This window comes from Tetrao urogallus, assembly GCF_951394365.1.
Source record: "Tetrao urogallus genome assembly, chromosome: 22".
In the NCBI taxonomy this organism is placed as follows: domain Eukaryota; kingdom Metazoa; phylum Chordata; class Aves; order Galliformes; family Phasianidae; genus Tetrao; species Tetrao urogallus.
This window is the reverse complement of record NC_136835.1, coordinates 4204743-4227497: the sequence shown is the minus strand read 5'-3', so window position 1 is coordinate 4227497 and position 22755 is coordinate 4204743. Positions and strand designations below refer to the sequence as shown.

Below are 22755 nucleotides of genomic sequence, written 5' to 3'. Positions count from 1 at the left end.
GGCAGGATTTCCCACTGCAGCAGCGTGGCAGGTACACGGCTGAAAGAGAGAGGGCTGCAGCTCCAGCCTTTAAAGGTCGAAGACAATGAAAAGCAGAGGGCCCATCGGCTCAAAACACCTGAAAAAGGAAAACAAACTCTCAAAAGATTGACCAAGCAAGCTGGCGCACTCCGTCAAACCTTCCTGCACTCCAGATCCTCCTCTTTGCAGCAGGATGGGGGCACGGTCCCCCAACCTTGACAGCCCAAAGACGCTGCCTTGCCCGTGCAAACAGGCAGAGTAAATTTGAGCTTGGAAAGCGTTCAAATGAACAAGGAAACCTTCTGCTAGAGAGGCCCAGGCAACGAGAGCCAAAAGAAGAGCGAGCAAGCTGCGGTCCAGCCGGCACAGAGCCTCCACACCCCCCACCCACAGGGCACCACACCACTGAGCATCCCCAGTCACCATCACCTGTAGGGTCTGTGCAGCGAGGGCGGCCAGGGCCGGTGCCAGCGGGCAGCCATGGGGACAGCAGGGAGGCGAGCCCTGGGGCTAAGCCTGCTTCCACATCTGCTAAGGTCTGGGGCCGACATCAGCTCCTCTCGCACCAGCGAGCTGAAGTCACCCACAAGTTTGTCCCACTGCCAAGCAGGCAAATGGCATTAAATCAATTCAGATCCAAGTGGATTCTAGGTCAAGCCCTAAAACACACTCAAATAAAAGAAATACTCTGTTATACTGTTAGCGAAGTTGAAGTCTCACTCTGGTGGTTGATGGCATGAAAGAGAGAGGCACCCATAAGAGACCCTCCCTCCTTCCTCAGACAAACTTGCTCACGTTTGAAGACCACCTAAAGGAAGTTGTTAAAGCTTGAAAATATCTCATCATCGATTAGAGGATTCTGTCAAGCGGTTCGAGCCTAAGTCAGGGCTTTGAGATTTGAAAAAAGACGTGCTCTGCTTTCATCAGGTTTCTGAACATCTCGGTGGAAGACAAAGCACAGTTTCATTTAAAAATAGAAATTTCTAGGCAGGCTGATCAACAGATTTCTACCTAAAACCTCCCTGGAAGCTTGGCTTGTTCTCACTGCCATGCCCCGACCCTTCACTCCGGCCGTGCAGCTGAGAGGTCGCATGTTTCTCCAAATATCGAAGCCCTTTGAGGTTCAACCAGCAGCAAGAGCAATAACCAAGGCAAATCACAATTAAAGGCAAGATTGCAGAGCATCTCTTGGCAATTCTACCTGGGAATAAACAGTTTTGTATGCAAATGGCAATGCCTGCAGGCTTTTGGATTCTCTAACAGCCTGAATCAGCTTAAAGGAAGAACATCCACGTGACATTGGTGTTTATTCCCAGGCAGGCTGGCAGGTTTAGCACTTTGCTGGAGAGGAAGAAGTGTGCAAACCTGGATGCAGTGTTTGATCTTACCATTTAAAATAAAATAAAAAAATCTCTAAGTGTCTTAAAGGTAGGGATCACTTGGTAGTAATAGCACTCAGCACACATGTAGCACTTGCTGCCCGTGGGCAGCCAAATGCTTTACAAAAGTGCTTAAATATGACTTATCCCCATTTTACAGATGGGAGAACTGAGGCACAGAGAGGTTCAGTGACTTGCCCAAGGCCACGCAGTTCGATAGTGGAGGCAGAGCAGGAAAGAGAAGCCCGGTGTTCTTGGAGCAGGCTGCAGCTTTCCTGCTGAGAAAAGGCCTACATAACCCAGAGAAACATCAGTTGCCAAATGAACCTACCCTAGGAAGAGGAAATACATTCTGGTGAAGAGTTAGAACAGCATTACCAAGAGGGGAACAGCGAGTCTCCTCGGATGGGCAAAGGGAGGGATAAATCCCAAAGCAGGAGTCACAGGTCACCTACACAGCCGGGCTGGAACAGGAGGGAGAAGGGGTGAAACCAGCAGCAACACATTTCAAAATGATGCCAAATGCTGGGCTGAGCTTTGTGCTTGGAGCAGCCGTCCATCACGACCCACAGAGCTGGACTTTTCCAGCTGCCCTGGCTCAGGGTCACGTTGGCCACAGGGGCTTTTGGGAACACATGGTGAAACCCTGCTCGCTCACACACCTACAGCAGCATCTCCCCGTTCTGCAGTTATGAACAGAGATTACAAACGTGACCATAGTAAGCAAGGACATTTCTGCACAGCACTGAGGAACATATGTTAGTGATACACGGAGCGTCAGGAAGAACTGGTCAAAACCACCCTCATAAAAGCTGGCACAAACCAGACTTTGAGGGGAAACCACCTGTGGATGCAAACGGCTCCATACCTGCGTGCTTGCAAAGGGTTTGGTACGTGTTAACAAGGTTCAAAATGCATATGCACGGAGAAATAGTGATTTATCACTTCTCAGGCTGGCGTGAAGCCATGGGGTCTTTCCAGTTTTCCCGTTCAGAGATGGGCAAGGAAAGATGTCAGTGACGTTGTTGCTGTTATCTTCACATAATGGGAGGCTGGGCAGGGAGAGGCAAGGAGATTTCACAGTTGCAGCTTTCCTGGGACCATTTGGATGTACTTTATCATAATCAGATTCACGGGATTACCAGCTGTTAGCTAGCTGGGTTGTCAGTTCCTTGTCAATCGATCACACCTCGTGTCACATAATTCCTTCTTTCAATTCAGGGCCGGCTGCTTAATCTCACAACTTCCACCTACACACAACCTGCAGAAGCAGATGTCAGAATCTCCATCTATGCCTTTTACATCTGAAAACTCTCTGAAACAGAGGTGTGACACCCCCTCCCCATCTCACCAAAGCTTTAAGGGAGAGATGCAGATCTGAGAAGCCCCAGCATCCCCCCCCCCATGGACCCCAACCCACCCCGGTCGCCCCAGCTCATCCTTGCCAAAAGCTGCCCAACCCCGGTGTGCACGCAGTCGAGGTTTCAGCTCCCTCTACCCTCTCCCTTTTAACCTTCTCTTGGGTCAGCATGAGGCTAAAGCAAAGTGGCGTGCCCGCTGGGGTCGTCGTGGTCCACGCTGTTGAGGATGGCTGTCTGGTCCTCAGGGAGCTGCCGGTGGCAGAGGTCGTCCTTCAGCGCCGAGAGGCGGGCAAAGGGGTCCTGACGAGGGTGTCTCTTCTTCTTTCGGAGGCAGACAGCCTCGTCAGGCCACAGTACCTGAGAGCTGGGAAGGTGCTGAACCTGGGAGGCAGAGCCATCTGCAGAGGAGAGAAGGCAGAGGGATGAGATACGGAACCCACCTGTAACACTGCTATAAAACGGAGCTTATATCAAGTCTGTTCCTCCTCCCCGCAACACTCCAAACCCCAACAGATGTGGGGTAAGGAAGGGGGAAAGATTTGCTGGAAGGAAAGTAGGCCTTTGTAGGAGAGGATGTGGAAAGTCGCCTCGAGTGGAAGGGAGGGAGGAGCAAGAGGGAGGATGGGGGGCTCCAGCATGCAAGCAGCAGGTTGGACATCAGGGAAAAAGAAACAAACATAGAAGAATCCTAAAAAAAAAAAAAAAAAAAAAAAAAGTAAGTCACTAAAGATGAGTAATGGGCAGATGTTAAAGGATGGAAGGTGAATGGGGTTGGGAAGCAGGGGAAGAACTGCAGACAGCACGTGGGCAAGCAGCCATCCATCTGGGAGGCAGGAGCTAGGCAGGCGCTCAGAGACCAACCCAAGCAATCCATGGGGGTACAGGGGGACGCTGCTGGGGGATCGTGGGGTCCTCACACTCACTGGATTGTTTTCTGGATTTCGAGGAGCCCTTGGATGACTTTTTGGGCTTCTTTATCCGCTGGTATTTCAGAGCTTCGAGCCTCTCAGGTGCAGCAGCGTCCCAGGACGGAGATGGACGTTTTCTAGAAAGGAAAAGCAGACACGTGCCATCAGCGGCTCCGGGTCACGCTTGGGCTGCGGGGCGTCCCAGGCGGGGAACGGTCGACCCCAGCCAGCTCTGCCATGGAGAAGGAAAAGGTGAGAAAGCCCAGGCCGGGCACGCTGCCGTAGGAGACAGGAGACCCACACGTGTCCGTGTCCCCGTCCCCTCCCGCTCAGCTGCATCGCAAAGTCCCAGCACAAAGAGAGCGCAGCCGGCACCCGGCTCACCTGCCTGCCACACCGGCACTGCTAGACACAAAGGACGGGGCAGATCCTATGTCCGATAAGGTATTTTTGGGAAGTGGTGGGGAAACCCCTTGGGGATGGAGAGAGGAGGAAGAGACACGCAGAAGCGGCACGACAGCACCGAGACCTGCGCGACACGGGGCGGCTGACACCGGCGCAACGAGCAGGACGGAGGCAGGGATCCTGCCTGGCTCCCATGGCAAAGAAAACAGGGACTGCACAACAGACAGGGACACGAAGGGCACAGCTGGGGTCAGCACCTTGCTCCCAGCTAGAAGCGACAACAAATATAAAGGCACAGAAGCTTCTGCTCCTTCACACTGGGATGTCGGGAGCTGGACGTTCTGGCCTCGCAGAACAGGACGCACCACGGCTTGGAAATGAAAATGCCAACGAGAATTCATTGCAGGGGGCAAGGAGGGGATTTGTAATGGTATTTTTCCAGTGGGAGAGTCAGTAGTTGTAAGAGATAGTTTCCCAGACTTAGTCCCCACGTAACTCTTGTACAGGAATCTGCTCAAGGTTAAGCGGTCTCCCCTTCGCAAAGGCTCTGTGCTCCACTTCCCTTCGCTGTGCCTGTTTTGCCAAGGATTTTTCAATCCAAGGATTGAAAAATGACTGCTATAATGCAGGGCAGTAGAAGAAAACCTTTTCCTTCGGAGAACAGCTGGTCCAGCATTCACCTGTAACACATCACAGCATCCCCCCATTCCCCTTTCTTTCCCCTTTGTTTCATCTTCACATCTCTCCATATTGTATGAACCTCACGCCAGGGGAGCAGAAATGTAAGTTCAGGCAGCTAAGGCCATGGGTGGTGACCTGGGATCAGCCTCAGACGTGACAGCAGCCTGCACAGCAGGTGCCCAGAAATGACACGAGCCTGCGCTTACCCTGTCCCATCCTTCAAATAATGGAATGGCACTCTTCTGGTCTTCTGGTCTCCTAACTTAGTGACCAAAGCATGTCACCAAATCAGCAACACAGCAGGCAGCACAGCCAGCAGCTCCAGGATCTTCAGTCTTCTACGATGCTTGCAAGGCTCAAGTGCCAGCCCATCGTGTCTGTCCCCTCTCGCAGCCCCCACCAGCATTCCTGAGGTCAGGCAGAGCTGGCTGTGCTTGCAGAGCCATTGCCAGCAGAAAATGGGAGCAAAGCTCTTCCTCAGTGCAGTTTCCAGCAGTGAAAACATGGCACATCCCACACACAGTTAGGGGAATGAGAACTTCTTGATGGTGAATGCATCTTCTCAGCACGTTTACTTCTACCCAAACACACGATGCTTTTCTTCTGTTCCCATTTCACTGCACTTATCCAGTCCAAGAGGCCAACTAACAGCAAATAACCACGACAGGCTCAAAACATAAGGTCTGCAGAAAAAAAACATGCATAGGAAATGTTGAGGATCACAAGTGAGGAGAAGCATTCCTGCCTTCTCCACTAACACACTGCTGCAGATGAGGAAGGCGACGAATGGCAAATGAGCACTGTGGCAAGGATGCCACCTACTGCACCATTCACCAAAGCTGAAAAGATCAGCAGGTTTGAGATCTGTGAGCTGCGTATATAAGCAAAGTGTCTAACCCAGAGCGAGGAGTGCTGAGAGCTTTGTGAAGGACAGGACCCCACAAGCACCTCACAAGGCAGGAGGACGGATGGGTCAGAGCATCACTTCGATGAAGTTACAGAATAGCCTGCATTGGAAGGAACCCACAAGGATCACTGAGTCCAACTCTGCGTCACCAAAATTTTGAAGCCAAACTCTTCCACTCCATTCTAGGGCTGTCGATGAGCTGTTAGCCATTCACCATGACAGAAACACTGCAGGTGCCTAGCAGGAACAGCACGGAAGAGGAGGACAGGCACAATGCTGCCTGAGGTCCATCTGGAGCTTCTCATCTCTCTCCAGCAGCGCACACACAAGGCTTTCCCCCTCTGCCAGTCTCCACGTGTGCCATGAAATACCAGTGTGGGAGTGCAGCTCATAAGCAACGCATCAATCTGAGATCCCAAGCGGCTGCTGGAGCTGTGCACACTTCAGCTGGAGAGGCACTAAGAGCTCCCCAGGGCTGTTCCCCCCTTGGGGAGCAGAAGGGGCTGTTTTTGAAGATGCACGTGATTACAAAGCTTCTCGCTTTTGCTATTAGCATTGGAGAGGACCAAGGAAAACGCAGCATAATGTGGTGAAGCAGCTGGGGCGCAGCAGACGCAACGGGAACCCAAAGGAAAGCCCCTTTCATGTTTCCCATTGCAACAGAGACATCAAGGCACGGATGCTCCCGGAGATCCTCTCTTCCAGCTCCCAGCAGAGCAGTGCATCAGCTGAAAATGAAGCATCTCATTACACAAGCTGGTAGCCCTGCTGGCGGGATCCAAACAAGTCTTCCCTTGTAGGGAAGACATTTACAAGCTTGTAGAGTCGCTGTGCTTAAATGCCTTCTTCCCACAGCCCCGACGTACAGGCAGCTTAAGCAAGAAAGGTACTTGGCCAACTGCAACCTCAGCTACTCCAATACCAGTCCTCTGCCACGGGGCTCACGTGTGCCAAGCCCTGGATGTCACTGCATTGCCACAAGCATGTCTTTCTGTCTCGTAGCCCAGACAACTTTGCTAATACTATTAGAGCTCCGTATGTTAAAGCCTCTTGCTATTTCCATTCTTTTTTCTTCTAAGAAGATGCTAGCGACTGTGGCATGTTGACAAAATGAGACAGATTTACCAAGGGATTATGAGGAAATTGCCTGAAGTTCGTTTCCGCTAGTTCCTCCCTAATTGGGCTTGTATTTATACACACAAATATCAACAGCGAGCGCACTGAACCCATGTGTCACTATAAATACAGTCTGACCTCTGGCAAGGAAGAGATACAGTGGAGGACAAAACGATGCTACTCACCAGCCAAATTTTATCTGCTCTACCCACCCTTTATTTCTTCAAAGGTCTCCGACTCAATCGAATTAATTTGCATTTTAAGTCCAGCCAAAAAGCCTCCTCCTGCCCCCAGAGTCTGTACTTTGGGCAGCCATCCATGCACAAGGGATCCTGAGCGCCAACAGACGAGAGGTTCAGAGAGGGGGATGAACTTCTGGAGGCTTCAGGATGGAGCCAAGGAAAGAAGCTTCAAGAAACACGTGGGATTTCCAGCCGTTACTGCTGTGCGATTCCATAAAACATTCAGCACAATTTTTCCTCAAGTCTTCGAAGGACAGTTCTTCTGCACCAGCAAAGGTCTGAAGCATGTGCACAGAGACATTCTGGAAAGACTGACGAGGTACTCAACCCCAGGAAGGACAGGGAATGGTAGCTATGGGTGAAGTTGTCCAAACCAACAAATACCACACAGCTACGTTTTCTTCAAACGCCTTTCCACATACAAAGTGAAGATGTCAAGGGAGAAGGCCCCTTAAGCATCACTAGTGTTTTTTCGCCCACCAGGGGGAAGCCACGCAAAAGCACAAGCTGTGACCTTCAAGGACATCGTGGAGGTCTTTCACACTCTTCCACTCTTCTTTTCTCCTTGAGTAAAGTCAGCGATATCCAGGAATAGCTTGGAGGTATCAGAGCGTCTGCTCGGCCATCTCCAGTGCCCACCACATCCCAGCCAGGCTCCTCCACCCCCTCATCCTTGGATGAAGAGCTCCATTTGCCTACACGAGGCTCAACCTCAAGTTCAAGTTCTTGCGGGATCCCCTCAAGATTGTCTTATGCTCTTTGCTCTGAGGCAGTGCCCAGTGCCACCTCCATCCCAGGACGCCACCATGCACTGATTGAGATCCTTTAGTGCAAGAGGTGCTGGAGACACACAGCAGTTGTGGCCCCTTCCCCCAGAGCTGTTGCCAGACCACTGCTGCCAAAACGAGGGAAGGGGGGGCTGGTGACAGCAGGGAGCACACCGGAGCAGGGGGGGCCCTTCTGCAGGTCTGCAGATGACACAACTCATCTACACCATGGACTGCACCATGCTGACAGGAGAGGAGAGAGGATGGGGGAAAAGGGACCGGAGCGGAGAGAAAGGGGAGGGGGGGGATACAGTCACAGGAAAAGAGGGGGAAAAAGGAGGATAAATGAAAAACAGGAGTGTGAAAATATATAAGGAAAGTAAAAAAAAATAAAATAAAATAAAAATAAATAAAGTGAAAATAAAAAAAAAATAAGAAGAAGAAAGGAAAGAACGCACTCAGACAGGAGGACTCACAACTTCTCCAAGCGGGAGGAGGCATGAAACACATGCAGAGGATCAGCACATGGACAGTCTTTAAAGGGGAACCTGTTTGCTTTCAAGCGGGGAGCGAGGGGTGCTCCTGCACGCCTGGCACCGATGTCCCTTTGTCACTCAATGCTACGATGCACCCAGCCCATGAGCTCCTGGCATTGGCAGCACTGGCAATGGGAGCCAGGGGGGCTGCCTGCGATGCCAAGGGACACAGGAGCTCGGTGTCACGTCTGTGGTTTTTGGGTTTCCCTCTGCAGGGAGACGACAATGCCCTCTTCCCTGGTAGGAGATGCATCACCGCCCACTGGGTTGAAGCAGAAGATGGAAGCCGCTAGTGCAGTAATGGCAGCATTTCTCCCTGCTCACCTTCACCCAGCAAAAGCCACCACGTGGCAGCTCCTGCTCCCAGTGCAGCTGCCATCAACTCACAAACCGCCTCTCCCTCTCCTCCTCTTGGTTTTTATTACTGCAGTACAGAAATCCAGCTGCTATAGTAGAAAATCCCTGTGCTCTGCATCCACTGACAATTTTACGACCCCAAATCAACACGAAATTACTTAGCTGGGCTCTTTACAGGATTCCTCGCTTATTAGACCAAGATTTATTCTCCTTGTGGCTTCCCCTTTTTTGGGATGATGACTCTGGACTCACTCCTGCAATTCCAACCCCTGGCAGCACCTCAGAGCAGGACTCACTGCTGTTTCTCAGCATGTGTCCTGTAGGACAGTGTCACCCTGCTCCTGGCACCCACCCACCCATGGGGCTCACTGCTGAGACAGGAACCAAAGGCAACTTGTGCAAGAGCCCCATCAAGCTAGGACATGAGACTGGACTGATCTGGCTTTGCTGAATCCACACTCATTCAGGTCTCCAGATCTCTTGGATTAAGGAAGCACCATGGATAAAAGAGATAAAACAGCTCTCAGGAGCTCTGGAAGCTGCAAAGCTCAAACCAGAGGGGTTTTGCCATGCCAAGAGGATGGCTCCTCCTTGGAGCATCCATCACAGCTCCATGACCAAGATCCAACACTCCTTCCTTTCCTCTCTCCACCTCAGTACAAAGCTCCATGTGAGCTGGAGGAACTCACAGAACCATCTGAGGTCATCTAGTCCAGCTCCCCTGCAATGAACAGGGGTTTCTCTCTCTTGGAAATATCTACTTAATTTCCCTAGGCATCTCTCCCATTCCAATGGGCTTCTCAGGCTGTTGGGTGAGTATGAGCCAGGCCCTTGACACTTCTCATTCGTGATTGCAGGTTTTGAACCTAACAAAGCTTGGGCATGGTCAGGCCCTACAAAGTCCTATCTTCAATCCCACCTCTCCCTTTCATAGCCAGCCTGGCTGACTCCTCAGGGCTGAGAACAAGCATCATCCCACCTGGTTTTATCCATTTTAGTGAAAGAGAAAAAAGGAGGAAATTCTCTGCTTATATGATCCGGAAACCATCTCCCAGATTGCTCCTGCTGCCATTCCAGGGATGCCTGTGGCCATCCAGGAAACAGCTCCGACATGGGAGCCCCTGAGAGGTATTTTCTTGAGAGAACCTTTCCAGATTTGCTTAGGGCTGTTTAATTACAGCTGGGTCAGGAGAAGTCTTACAGATTTCTCCAAGGAGCTTTTCAGAGAGGGAGGGCTTTGTACTGTAACTACATTCGCCACGGGAATGATGAAACACTCCACCTGCCTGGAACCGCAGCGAAGGTGCTGCCAAGCACAGAGCCCACCTTGAAACATAGACTTCTCCCACTTCCTACATCTGAGAAGCCTTGGGAAGAAGAAAACAGATGGAAACAAAAATCTCCATTTTGTGGAATGGAACCGGAGACTTCTTTTGGAGCCACTGCCCGCAAGCACTGTTTGCAGCCGGCTTGTCCCAGGGGCACCTATTTCAACCAGCTCGAGGTGCGGGGCTCTGAGCTCCTCCAAAGGGATAGGGGAAACCCAAAAGCCACAGAAACTGTGCGTCCAGAGGTGTTTCCTAGTGTTTTATAATTCCTTATTCCCCTTTAAAGGAAGAGATGGTATTGGAGAAGCCCCTTCCATGTCCCCTCTCATGCCCCGCTCCCGGCCACCCTCCGCAGCGCCCACACCATCCTTTCGGACATGGATCACCCTTACCTATTGAGCTGAGGAGAAGCTTGTCTCGACAACACTGCCCAGATAGCTGAGATTAATCAAAAACAAAGCAGTTATCAACACCCGCAAGGAGCCGAGCTCCGCAACACATCAGCACGTCAACAACTCCAAAGGAAAAAGGAGGGAAAGAAACCAAACTGAAACACAAACGAAACAAGGCTGGAGAAGAAAGGGGGAAAGAAACAGAAGAGAAAGGAAAAGAACAAAAATAATAATCAACAAAGCGAATGGATACACTGCTTAAAAGCACGGACAACAGTGCTCTAACACAGACTTGTCCTGCGACTGTCCTGTACCTGGAGCTCCTCGGGGTGCCCTGGCTCTGAGACTGCGTGGAGACGTGGATCTATGCGTACGTGTCTGCATCGCTACGGACCTGCGCTCCCAAGAGCCGCGCAGAAATCATCTCAGGTCCTCCAGGTCCCCCTCTCCCTCCCCAGCCTCTCCCGTGAGCCCTCCCTGCACCCTACGCACCCCTTTCCCCAGCCGCGCTGCAGGGATTTCCTAAGGCCATAACGCTTCCAGGTACCAGAGAGTGGGAGTGAAATGCGGAGGGCGCTGCGGGGTGAAAGGCTGCCTCCCCCCACCCCAAAAACCACGGCTCTGCTCCGAACGCCTCCGACCGCGCCGCAGGGCTCCATCACAAGCCGAGGGGCTCGGCCCCCCCTACAACAACAAGCCGAAATGAAGCGAGACGAAAGGATGGAACAAAAGCACGGCTACGGGATCTGGGGTGCTGTGAAAGAGACGGAGGAAGAGAGGAGGAATACAGAGAGAGAGAGACGCTTTTTGCCTGGAGCAACCCTGGTACCTGGAAAACCAGCCGCTACAGTCTAGTGCAGCCACATCCCTCTTTAGGGCAGGATCTGAGCGTGCCGGCGGCCTCCTGAATTCCACTGGGTTATTTTTTCCTCTCCTGACATGCTGCTGGTGGGGCTAAGTCCTTGATCTCTCCCTGCCCGCGTCCTGGGGCTGCAGCATCCCTTTTGCAGATGGGGCGGTGGTTTTTATAGCTGTTTCTGTCATGCATTAAAGCTCTCTAGATTCCGCGGGATGGAACAGAAGGAAGACACAGGCGCAGCAGCCCTAACGTTCGAAGAAAGCCAAGAGCCAGAAGCTAGAAGAGGAAACAACCGCCGGTGACACCAGGACACTTACCTACGTGAGCCAGGAGCCAGGCCTGCGGCCCAGGCATTTGTCAGCCTGGTACCCCAACCACAGAGCTCCAGTTCCCACATCAGCAGTCGGGGAGGAGGAAAGCAGCATCGGGAAGGCCGCCTGCCTAACCCCGAGCCGGCTCGGGCAGCGGCCATGCACCCTGCGCCCGCAGCGTGAGCCTCTGCAGAGCCGCAGCCTAGCAAAGCCCGCGGGACGCCATCTCCAAAAGGGATGCTGCAGCGTACCCAGAGAGACCCTACAGTTCGGATGATGATGGCGGGGAAGGGGTTGGAGGGAAGGGAGGGGCGAGGTGGGATGGGGGAAGTCGGGAGAGGGCCTGGGGGTGGGGGGGCGGACCACAGGTCTCACGCACTTACCCCGAGGTGGCTACCGTAGTCGATGTGGGCTCCGGTCTGAGAATCTCCTCGCTAGCCCTCCTTGGAGAGGGGATGTCTCCAAAAACATCCATGGTGTCCGCGGGCAGGGAGGAGCCCTGGGAGCCAGAAAAGCCGGTGGTCAGCGAGGTGAAGGCTGTGGCAGGTCGGTAGCTGGGGCTCTCCCCCCGGCTGCTCGGCGCGGGGGATCCGGTGGACGGCGTGGACTTGCGGGAGAAGCTGACCGCTGTGGGAGGCTGCAGGGTGATCTCTGACACCTCAGCCTGCTGGATGAGGCCCGGACGGGGCCTGGCGCGGGCGGTCAGCTCCGGGGAGCTGTTGCGGGAGCTGAGGGGGCTTTGGGTCAGAGGAGAAAGCCTCGAAGGTTGTAGCACCACCTGATGTAAACTGGGCTCAGCCCTCCTGACCTGCCGAGGGCTGGGCCGAGGTCGGGGCTGGGGCTCGTACCACCTGGTGTCCAGGCTGAATGTGCTTGTGCCGCTGTGGCCGACGGGCTCGGACGGTTCGTGGTAAGGCAACACAGGTATGCCCATACCTTGACTGGTATGTCTTAGCTGCCCTTGACATCCCATGGGTTGCATAGGTTTGTCCTGCCACTTGGTGGTGGTGGGCACAGAGGGTTGGCCCCTGCTGGGTGACTTGCCAGTCCAACTCTTTGGTGCCTCCAGGGGCAGGATGCCCGGGTAGGATGCGGGGACGACCTGAAGAGAGGAAGGAGGCGGCCCCCGAGGAAGACAACCGGTGGGCTGGGAGCCCTCGGCCGCCGCCTCGCACTGCTGGAGCTGAGGGGGGAACGTCGCCGCGGGGGACGCTTCCAGGCTGCCGAAGGGGAGCCCCCAGGGCTCGGGGGACCGGCCCCCCGTGGGGGTCTGGGCCAGGGGCAGCGTGCTGTTGGAGGCGTTCTCCCCGTTCTCCTCGGGGATGGTGGGGTGTCCAAAGGGCCCCTCGGGGTGCAGCGGCGGGGAGGACATGACCGAGCTCAGAGGGCTGACTTCTGGCATGTAGAAGGGCGGCGGGTCCACCTCCCCGGGGCTGCTGCTGCTGAGGTAACCGTAAAACTGGTGGTGGAAAGCCCGGGGGGCCGGCGGACGGGCCTGGCCTGTGGCCTGCAGGGCGCCGGGACCCTCCAGCGCCCGGTGGAACCGGGGGCTGTATGCTGGTGGCTGAAGGTAGGACTCCTGGCTGGAAGAGAGAGGGGTGAGCTGGGCTTTGAGGGCTGTGACGGAGGCTGGGACGACAGGGTCGTCGTTCTCCTCATCCGACTGCCGGAACTCGGGGTACATGTCCGTCTCCTCCACGAAGGGGAAGCCCTCGATCCTCCGCGTCTTCAACGAGGGCTCCATCTCCGCCGGGTCCATGACAAAGCGGCCATCCGGTCCGCGGCTGATGAGCTCGATGGGGGTGGTGGCCTCAGCTTCGGCCTCCGCCTTGGAGACGCTGTACTTCTTGCTGCTGATGGCTCGCTTGGTTTTCTTGTAGAGGGAGAGCTCTTTCTCCTTGGTGGGGCTCAGCATCCGCTTGGCCTGCGGGCCTTGGTCATCAGAGGACTCGGACGGGGGACGGAGCGTGCGGATGCTCTCCGGACTCACCTTGCCAGAAGACAACCTGGACCACAGGGGAGAAAAACCGAGAGAGGGGGTCGTCACCTGAGGGGAAACAAGCTCTTCTCATCCAGAAGAACTGCTGGATCCAGAAAGCAAAGATCTCAAAAGAGAAACTGCTGGAAGAAATTTGTGGGACTACCATGATGGCTCGGCCAGCTCCGACACAGGCTGCAAGAAGCAAGTGGGAAAGAGGAGCTGGAACCACCACACACAGTCCCCACTCCTCAGGACACCTTTGCATCCCCCTTAGGGCAGGCAGTTTGCTCCAAAGTCTCATAACAAACTCCACAGTCCCATCAGAATGAAAGACAGATCCAGAGCCTTTTTCCAACTCCTTCCAAAGTTTCCTACGTTCACCAAAGCTACCCACATCTGGGAAAGCCCCCAAGAGGTGCTCCCCCATTTTAGGGCTGCAGAAGAACCTCAAGCAAACATTCCCTCCGGCAGATCTCAGCATCTCACTAAGAGATGCTGACAGATGGTTTCAAATCAATTTCTTCCTCATTTCAAATACTCAAATTTAAGGCTGAGAGCCTCAAAAGATAAAGAGATGGCAGGAAGAGATAAGCGTCAGAACAGCATCCCTATTCAGAAAGCCTCAAACAAGATTGAAGGGCAAAAGGTAGCAGATCCAACAGAGATGATGTGAGCGTGGCCATTTCAGCACGGTGGATGAACTAAAAAAAGGAAGATTAAGATCCACCAACACAGGAACGCTATGCAACAGTCCAGGAGCTTAAGCATGACGTGTCCACACCTCAGAATCTTGCACTCACATCAGAAGTGCAAGCATTAGTGGCTATAAGCACTTTTGAAGGGCTCTGGAAGGAGTTGTGGCCAGTGCAGCATCCTGACCCACAGCCTTTGAGCACATGTGCAAAGAGACTTCAGCAGAGACTTCACAGGAAATGAAAAGATATGCATTTGAGATTCTGAATTTTTCCAAGAAAAACAGAGCCAACAGAACAACTCAAAACTACACTGAGCTTGCATGAAGGACTCTGAACACAGCAGCAGCCCTTCCCTTGAGGAGCCATTTTCAAGCTGGGTGTGTAATTCATTTCCACCTGCTCAACACGTCCAGATCCACACGGTCATCTCTTAAAGGTTGCTGTGCTTGTCCCTGCTGCTTTCTGCTCCAAACCCTGTTTGTCTCTTGTGAACCATTTTGTTCCCACAAGTTTACAGAACATCGAAACCAAATCGTCACAAAACAAGGCCAGATATTTCCATTCGACCTTTGCAACAACTGTAGGAAGAGGCACCCTGAAGACCCACAGCCTGGTGCCACATCTCAGACAGATACTTACGGGGACTCCAAACTCTTCCTGCAGTGGGTTATCGAGAGAGGAGGGTCTGGAAGAGAATAAAAGGGGAAAGAAGAGAGAACGCTGAGGAGGCGCAACAAGACAGAGAGACACACAGACAACATCACAACCACAAAGAAAACACTCAACAAGAGGCCAAGTTTTCATTGCTGCTGTACTTTAATGGTTGCTGACAACAAACAGCTCCCGTCACAGATTCCTATCAGTTCTGCTGCCGCAATTTCACACGCTAGAGGCAAAGGAGCTGATTCCCCTGCCCTCTCTAGCGCCCCAGCTGCCTGAAAAGATGGTGGTTTCCCTACCAGGTGCTCCTGTAAGGTGGCTGCAGGCCCAGCTTTAGGGAAGGAAAATGAAGGAGTCTCCTTCTTGGGGTCTTCTCTAGCCTAGCACACCCATTGGACACCACCAAGCAGAGCCAAGCGGCTGCAGAGCCCATTGCTGGGGGGGCCCTGGGGAGGGCAATGGTTCCCCTCAGCCAAGGGCAGATCCCAGCCTTAACCCCCAAGCTCTAAGAGCTGTCACCACGTGAGATTGTGCCCTCAGAAATCCCAGGCCTCTGTGCCGCCTCGTCACCCACCCTTCCTGTCCCACTCCCGAACTCAGGCGCTTTCAGGCACAGCCGGGGGATGAAGTCAGGGCTTCACCTGAAGACGCGCAGGGGTGGAAGAAGAGACAAGACAGGGAAGAACATTACCACCACGACACAGTCAGGATAGAGGACAGAAACAACAAGAGGACAGATAGGACGAGGAGAGAAGCACGCCGGGGCCAAGCTCACCTTTCTTGCGCTTCAGTTTGCGTTTGCGTTGCTTGTTGACAAAGCAGGCGGCGAGTGTGCTGAAGAGGATGGCAGCAGCCAGGAAGCAGATGGTGGCAACGATGCCAGCCAGCACCGGGCGGGCTAAACCTTCATCCGTCAGGTCAGGCTGAGGGAATACGTCTGGGGAAAAAGAGGAACCATCAGGTGTTAGACAGAGACACACACACACGCGCATCCTGCCTGCGGGATCAACAGTCTGAAGGGCAGTGCTGCCTTCATGCAAGACAGCTCACTTGTTCCTGGAATGATAACCTTGAAGGAAAGACCCTGCCCTATATCCAGCCCATGTGGGAAAACCAGGCAGTGTTGCTGCAGGCTAAGTGATGCAGAAATGTCACGCAGAAGAGACCATTTTCTCCGATGATGGATACCTAGGGGAGACGTGCTCCCACCACACAAATCCATATTTATTTGCCCAAGTAGGCTGTGGATGCCCCATCCCTGGAGGCGTTCATGGCCACGCTGGATGTGGCTCTGGGCAGCCTGGTCCAGTGGATGGAGACCCTGCATATAGGAGGGGGGTTGAAACTAGATGATCATTGTGATCCTTTTCAACCTAGGCCATTCTATGATGCTATGGTCTATGCACAAATGAACACAGCTGCACCAAACCTGCAGTTATCTACTGCTGTAATAACCCACTGCAGCTCAGGCTGTAGCAACACCAAGTATTTTCCCCAGTGTGTGAATACAGCATATTTCAGCTCTCCAATGAAAACTGGGCTGGAACCAGCACCCACGCCTCTGAACCCTCATTACACCACTTCACTAACCAGGAGCGAATTTGAACCACCACCAGAGCTTAGCTGCAGCTATTTGCAGATGCAAGAGCAGTTTATCAAATCCTGCACACGCCAGTGCTCCTGCCACACATCCACACACAGGGTCAGTGCACATTTGCCTGCTGGGAGCAGCAGCTCTGAGCTGCAGACAGCACCCAGGAGGGTCGGGACGCACGCATGCCCCATGGCTGCAGCTGCCTTCGTGCCCCATGTGCTGTCAAACCCTATCAGAAACACTGGGCAAGAGGAGAGCAGCAGCACTGGGAGGACAGAGAAGCAGGCTGCAGGCTCCCTGCATCGCGCCAGCACCACTTGGGGGCAGAGAGAGACTGCTTCATTCCTGCACGCAGCCCAACTGGGCGGCTCCTCAGCTTTTTCCAGGAAAACCACACCAGCAGGGTTCACTGCATCCTCTGCCTCCTGCAGACCTCCCCCTTCCCATCGCCATCACCTGCCCAGCCCTGGCTGGAGGAGCGCTCCTCCGAGCTGCACTGGGGTGCAGGGGACACACTGCAGTGTGTAGCAATCTCCTATTTCAAAGCTCTGCTGCTTTTCCCCCCCGCTGCCCCAGACACCGCACTGCAGTGCTACATTTCCCTCTCTGCACCCTTCATTTCCATTTCCAGGCTGCGCAGTGCTGGGCTCAGGGCTTTGTTCTCAGGGCACCCCACAGAGCAGCAAGGACCAAGAAGGGCACTTTGACCTTGCCTGCTCCCAGCACTGCTGCTCTGAAGACAACACAAGGGAGCAGAGTGGCCCAGCTCTCAAATTCACCTTCGGCTGTGGAAAGCACCAACACAGCATCAGCCAATACACTGCTATGCTGCTTTACAGACTAATGCTTTCTGTGATCAGAGAGACAGCAGCTGTGCTGGGACACTAATCCTAACCCAGCTCACAGCCAAGGTTGCAAGCAAACGCACAAAAGCAGTTGCTCCAGCCAGCGCTGCTATAGTAATGCACCCCACCAGAGCAGCACTGCAGAGTGCAGGTGCTCCCAAAGCAGCCATGCAAAGGGAGGGAGGAGGAAGCAGCAGTCCTTACCTGTACTGGACACACCAGCAACGTTACTGGGTTCGCTGATGAGATCTTGCATGACTGCCAGGACCCGGAACTCATACCAAGTGTCCTGAAACACCAAACACATCAATCAGCTCTGCGAAGGAAACGAGTCACCCTGAAAAGCTTCCAGGGCAGTCCCTCCCTGTTCACCTGGGACAAGTCCTTGGCAAAGAACTCGCTCTCGGTCCCAAGGATGGCATCGTCCAGGATCTCCCACCTCTCCCCAATGCGGAACTCCATGACGTAGCGGTCAATCGGAAAGCTGTGGTTAGCAGGAGGAAGCCACGACAGGAGGACGCCTTGCTGTGTCCGGTTGGCTGTTAGGCACCTCGGTGGGGTAACCAACACCAGAGGCTCTGGAGTTGTTACAGGGAATGCTGCAGACAGAGGAGATGGACCTTTGAGATGGGGCCAGGGGAAGCACAGCAGATGCTCTCCTCTCTGAGGTTATGGCCATGATCTCTCCCCTTGCGTTTTGGGGCAGCGGCTCCTCGTGCCTTTGCACACAGCCATGACATATGGGTCTGCACAAGAGCAGCGTGCCGGGATCCCTCCCACATGCTGGCATCAGCAGCAGACAGAGCATCACTGCAGCAGCAGCTCCCCACCTCACAGCAGGTCAGGACATATCTCAGACACGTGCTCTCTCATCCCAGAGACAGAAAATCAGCTTTCCAAAAAAGGGGTGGACTAAAGATACAAGGACTAGGAAAAGGGGCACAGCATCAGAAAGCCTCCTCCTCTCTCGACCTATTTCTGAGACAGCCCCAAGGCTGGTACCCAGCTCAAAGCCCTTTGTGAGAGCTCCAGCTCTGAGCCGCACGCAAGTGATTCTGTGCTCTATTAATAACTCCTGCCCCAAGCTGAACTTCAGGAAGACATGAAAGGTGAGCAGGACCACAGTACCATTCCCCTGAGCTGCCTTAGGACAAGCTTTTGGGAGCCTCAAGTCCACAGGTTCCATCCAGGACACTCCACAAACACCTCCTTTGCAGCTGGAAACTAATGCTGAACATTACCACCTCCAGGCAGAGGACACAGCCTATGCAAAGGGCCATTTCCCCTCCTCTGCAGACCTCCTGAAACCCTCTTTGCCCTCCTCCCACTGTGCTCGGGGAGGACCTACCTAGAGTGTTCACAGTGACCACCTCACTGAAGGAGCTGGTGCCCAGCTTGTTCTGAGCCAAGACACTGAACTGGTATGCGGTCTCCGGTTCCAGTGTATCCACCAGTAGCCAACTGGAACCAGCTGGCACAGGGAGAGACAGCCAGTCATGGGGGGCCAAACTGGGCTCTCTTCATCCTGCCAAGAGAGAAGGGAGCATCTTCAGGGAATGCGCCTTTGACTGGGAGAACCAAAGATGCTGCATTAACTTCTTGAGTGATAATGGAGCTTTCCCGAGAGATGGTTTGGTTGGCAGCAGCAACGTGCATGGATGAGGTGCTGACACTTGCCACCCAAAAGCTGGCTCAGGGTCAGCGTGCACGAGGACCTGGAGTGCTGTCCCATCGCATCACAGTCACTGCCATCACCACCTTGCACCCCACACCCTGACAGCAGGGCGGCCACAAACAAAAGCAAAGCCAGCAGCCCCGCTCTAAGGATTACCTCCATCACATCCCCGAAGCAAAGAAGCAAGTTGGCTGAGGTTTTTTTTTTTTATGTTTGTTTGTTTTGTTTTTAAACTTTGAGTGCTGCCAAAGTGACAAGGCCCTGCTCTCATTCATACCCTGACAGCTCCCAGGCCAGAGCTAAGCTTCCCATCAGCTGTATCCTTGTACATACAATCCCATAAGGGAGGCGGTTAGCTAAATCCTCATTTTTGCCCATTTTGTGGGTTTAACCCCAAAATCCAGGGCACATAAAGCACAGTCACCACAGCATCCATCTCCAATTCACTGCTACCAACGGGAGTGTCGTGGTGAAAGAGACCGATGTCTCAAAGCAGCATCTTTGTGCTGCAGTGATATTGCAAATATTGCTGAGCTCCACGCATGCACTAGAGATGCTCTAGGGAGTCCCAGCCCTCAGCTGCAGGTTTCTGTTGTGCTCACAGAGGATTTAGAAAGGATCACTGCAGAAGCTCTGTTCTGCAGATACGTGAGCTGTCGGTGCGCTGCCAGGTAAACCCATCTGGAGCAAAGCCGAGCAATGCTGCTGTAAAGGGAGCAAAAGGGAAGGCAGGAGGAGCAGCAGCAAGCCATGGAAACAAGCAGCTCAGCAGAGCTCTGTGCACGTGCAGAGTGCCTAGACCAAACCCAGCTGCAGGCAGGAAAGCCCCAAAATCGCAGCAACTCCAGTGGAGACCCCAGCTCCCACGCCATAGGAGTTGGATGGAGTGCAGCTGCGTGGGGCTCTCCCTCCTTCTCCAACTCCCCACTGCCCCCTGCATTAAATTTCTCAACGCCCTTCCCTGCCTCTGGCTGCTCTCATTTCGTGGGGGGGTCTGGAGAAAAACAGGGCTGGGCAGGCAGCCAGCAGCTGCCACCTCCCTGCAAGGTGAGACACGTCTCAAGAGCGAGGAGGTCAGATCAGTCCTTCCCAAGGACGTTTTCAGAGGCAGCTACGCGAGGTCTGCGCTGCTACATCCACTCCTGTTTGCCTCCTCATTTTTCGCTTCCGCTCATTCAATTCCTTCTTCCTCTCTCCTGTCCTTTGTCTCCTGACACAATTATCCAACCCCACTGTGCGAGCGTAGAGACCGGCCTCAGTTTAGAGCAGAGCAGAACTCATTATGAGCAGCATCTCTCCAATCTCCACTCCATCAGCAGACCCCATCCGGCCAAATTAAGGAAAGGAAGGAAAGAAAGGCTGAAGAAGTGGGGGAGGACATCAACACCAGCCTGTGAAAAGGCCCTCTTCACATTTCAAAGTGTGGCTCTTAGAAGAGAAGGACAACAGTAAGTGCAGAGCCCAGAGAAAAGCCTGACCTCACTGCAGACACATTTTGCCCTCTCTTGCCTCGGGGTGGGGGGCCAGCAGAGCCAGCCTCATTGTGAGGAGGTTGAATGTATCCTTTGCTTTGGGTACCAGCAGCTCAAGGAGTAAAGTCTCCCAGACAGCATCTCACCGTCACTGGTCTCAAGCTAAACTGGGATTTAACAGCCCCCAGGGATCACACAGAGGAGGGAGAGATCGTTTCTGCTTAGTCACATTTCTTCAGGATGCATTCTCTAAAGATTGCATTTTCCATCCTCTCCATGGCTGCTAAGCTTCATAAACAGTTTATCTTGAAATCAGATGCCAGAGGCAAAGTTACATGAATGCAAAGTGTCTCCCTGTGTAAGCAGACTAAAATGTGCTGGGGCAGACAGATGTACTGGCTAGCACAAGAGAGAAAGGAAACACTGCAGACCTACAGCCCTCCACAGCACTTCTGTTGCTGGTCTCTCCAATGTGCTGGGTGGCATTGCAGTGCCCCACAAGCAGCTCCTCTGCACCCAGCAAGAGCAGAGAAAAGCTGCAGAGAACAGCCAGGGCCACCTCCATCCTCCCCATCCCTCCCACCCCAGGGTATAGATTTGCACTGGGGCTCTACCCTGCATCACAGTGCAACCCAAGCAATGTCCCCCCCTCCCCCCAGCCCATCCCCCCTCCCCCCCCACAGCACAGCCCCGCTGCTCAAAGCTGGGCTCAGCTAGGAAGAAAAAGAAGCAGAGAGCAAAGCATGCCAGGATGACTCACAGAGGGCCGTACCAAACTGAGAAAGTCTGCTCATATCCACCGTCGTAGCCGGGCTCCCAGGAGACATTGGCAGAGGTCATGGCAACCACAACATGCACGCTGGTAGGGGCATGAGGGCTTGTGCCTGCAGGGAGAGAGATGGGCTGCAGCAGGAGCAGTGGCACGGCTGCGATTCCCAGCACTAACACAGCCCACTGCTCCTGGTGTGGATTTGCTTCCAGCCATGACACAAAGAGACTCCGCCTGCACAAAGCAAAGGCTTTCCTATCTAGAATGTCTGCTAGAAATACCAGCAGCGTGTGGCCAAAATAAAAGAGCAGAAAACACAGCACCACTGGCAGCTGGAATTAAAGGGAGACATCGCTTTCCACGGGAAGCATCCCGTGCCACGCTCAGCACGCTGCTGGGCGCACCCCAGGAATGTGTCCCTGTGCCACCAGCCATCCCCGAGGCCCCATCCCCTGCCCCTACCTACAACTGTAAGGTGAGTGCTGGCAGTAATGCTTGCGACGACGTTGGTGGCGATGCACTCCCACTCGCCATGGTCGTCCTTGCCAAGGGAGCGGATCTGCAGGGTGCCGCCGGGCAGCGTGTTGTGCTTGCTCCTGCTGGGCTTCCCTACCTTGGGCAAGGAGCAAGGGGAGCATGGCAAAGAGAGAAAACCACGATTCAGAAGCACGTCAAGCCAGGCAAGGCAGCAACGCGATGACTGAGCTATCTGCAAGGCCTATGGGGCACCACCAGGCGCTAGCGAGGGCTCCCATCTCTCTGCTTGCTGCAGTCTCCCTGCTTTCAGTACGACCTGGTGCAGTAACTCAGGAGACACGCAAAACAGAGGCTGATATTCCCAACTCATACATAGGTCTAAAGGCCTGAAAACAAGTCTTACAGACACCGAACCCTTCACAAGAACTCAGTGTGGCTCCTCCAGCATCCGAAGCTGAAATTGTCACTGCTGTGGAGGATGAGGCACTGAGTGTCCCCACAAACACTCTCTGAGGTGGGGGTCTGCCCCAGGAGATTCACAGCGGCCTCTCCTGCTCCACTCAGCCCCAGCCAGTGGCAGAGACTTCAGCAGGAGGCAGCCTGGGGACATGGGAGGATGGCGTGCATGGAGGTGCCTGGCAGCTCTCAAGCCAAGCGGAAGGATGCCTCTTCAAACAACTTGTGTTTATGCCCATTATCCAAAGCTCCACAAATCCCGTGTTGCTCTGAGCTCTCTTCTGCTATTCTTCATGCATGGATCCCACTGATGGGCTCCAGGGACCTGCAGCAGGAGCATGGCAGGTTACTAGTGCCCAGCCCAGGTCTTTTGCAGTCCTCCAGGAGAAGGAGGTCAGCCCTCAAGGGCTGGTGGGGAGCAAGAGAGCTTACTTCTTTCACTGAGAACCTCTGCTCAGCCCAATTCAGTCCTAGATGATGTCAGGGGAGGAAAAGCCCAAAGTTGCGTTGTGAGGAAGAGGGTCAGAAAGCACAAAAGTATTTTGAAATAAACCTAAATAA

General features: G+C 53.8%; 1 protein-coding gene across 1 annotated transcript in view; it reads right to left on the bottom strand.

The window, feature by feature from the left end:
- Nucleotides 1–2935: 2935 nt before the first annotated feature.
- IGSF9B (immunoglobulin superfamily member 9B) overlaps nucleotides 2936–22755 on the bottom strand; it is a gene marked incomplete at both ends in the record, with an annotated part of 37752 nt that continues 17932 nt past the window's right edge. Inside the window, 11 exon segments of the mRNA XM_079545920.1 lie at nucleotides 2936–3159; nucleotides 3685–3806; nucleotides 11954–13576; nucleotides 14886–14931; nucleotides 15682–15843; nucleotides 17550–17634; nucleotides 17718–17944; nucleotides 18694–18847; nucleotides 18849–18870; nucleotides 21265–21376; nucleotides 21724–21874. Coding sequence (XP_079402046.1) covers nucleotides 2936–3159; nucleotides 3685–3806; nucleotides 11954–13576; nucleotides 14886–14931; nucleotides 15682–15843; nucleotides 17550–17634; nucleotides 17718–17944; nucleotides 18694–18847; nucleotides 18849–18870; nucleotides 21265–21376; nucleotides 21724–21874 — 2928 coding nt within the window.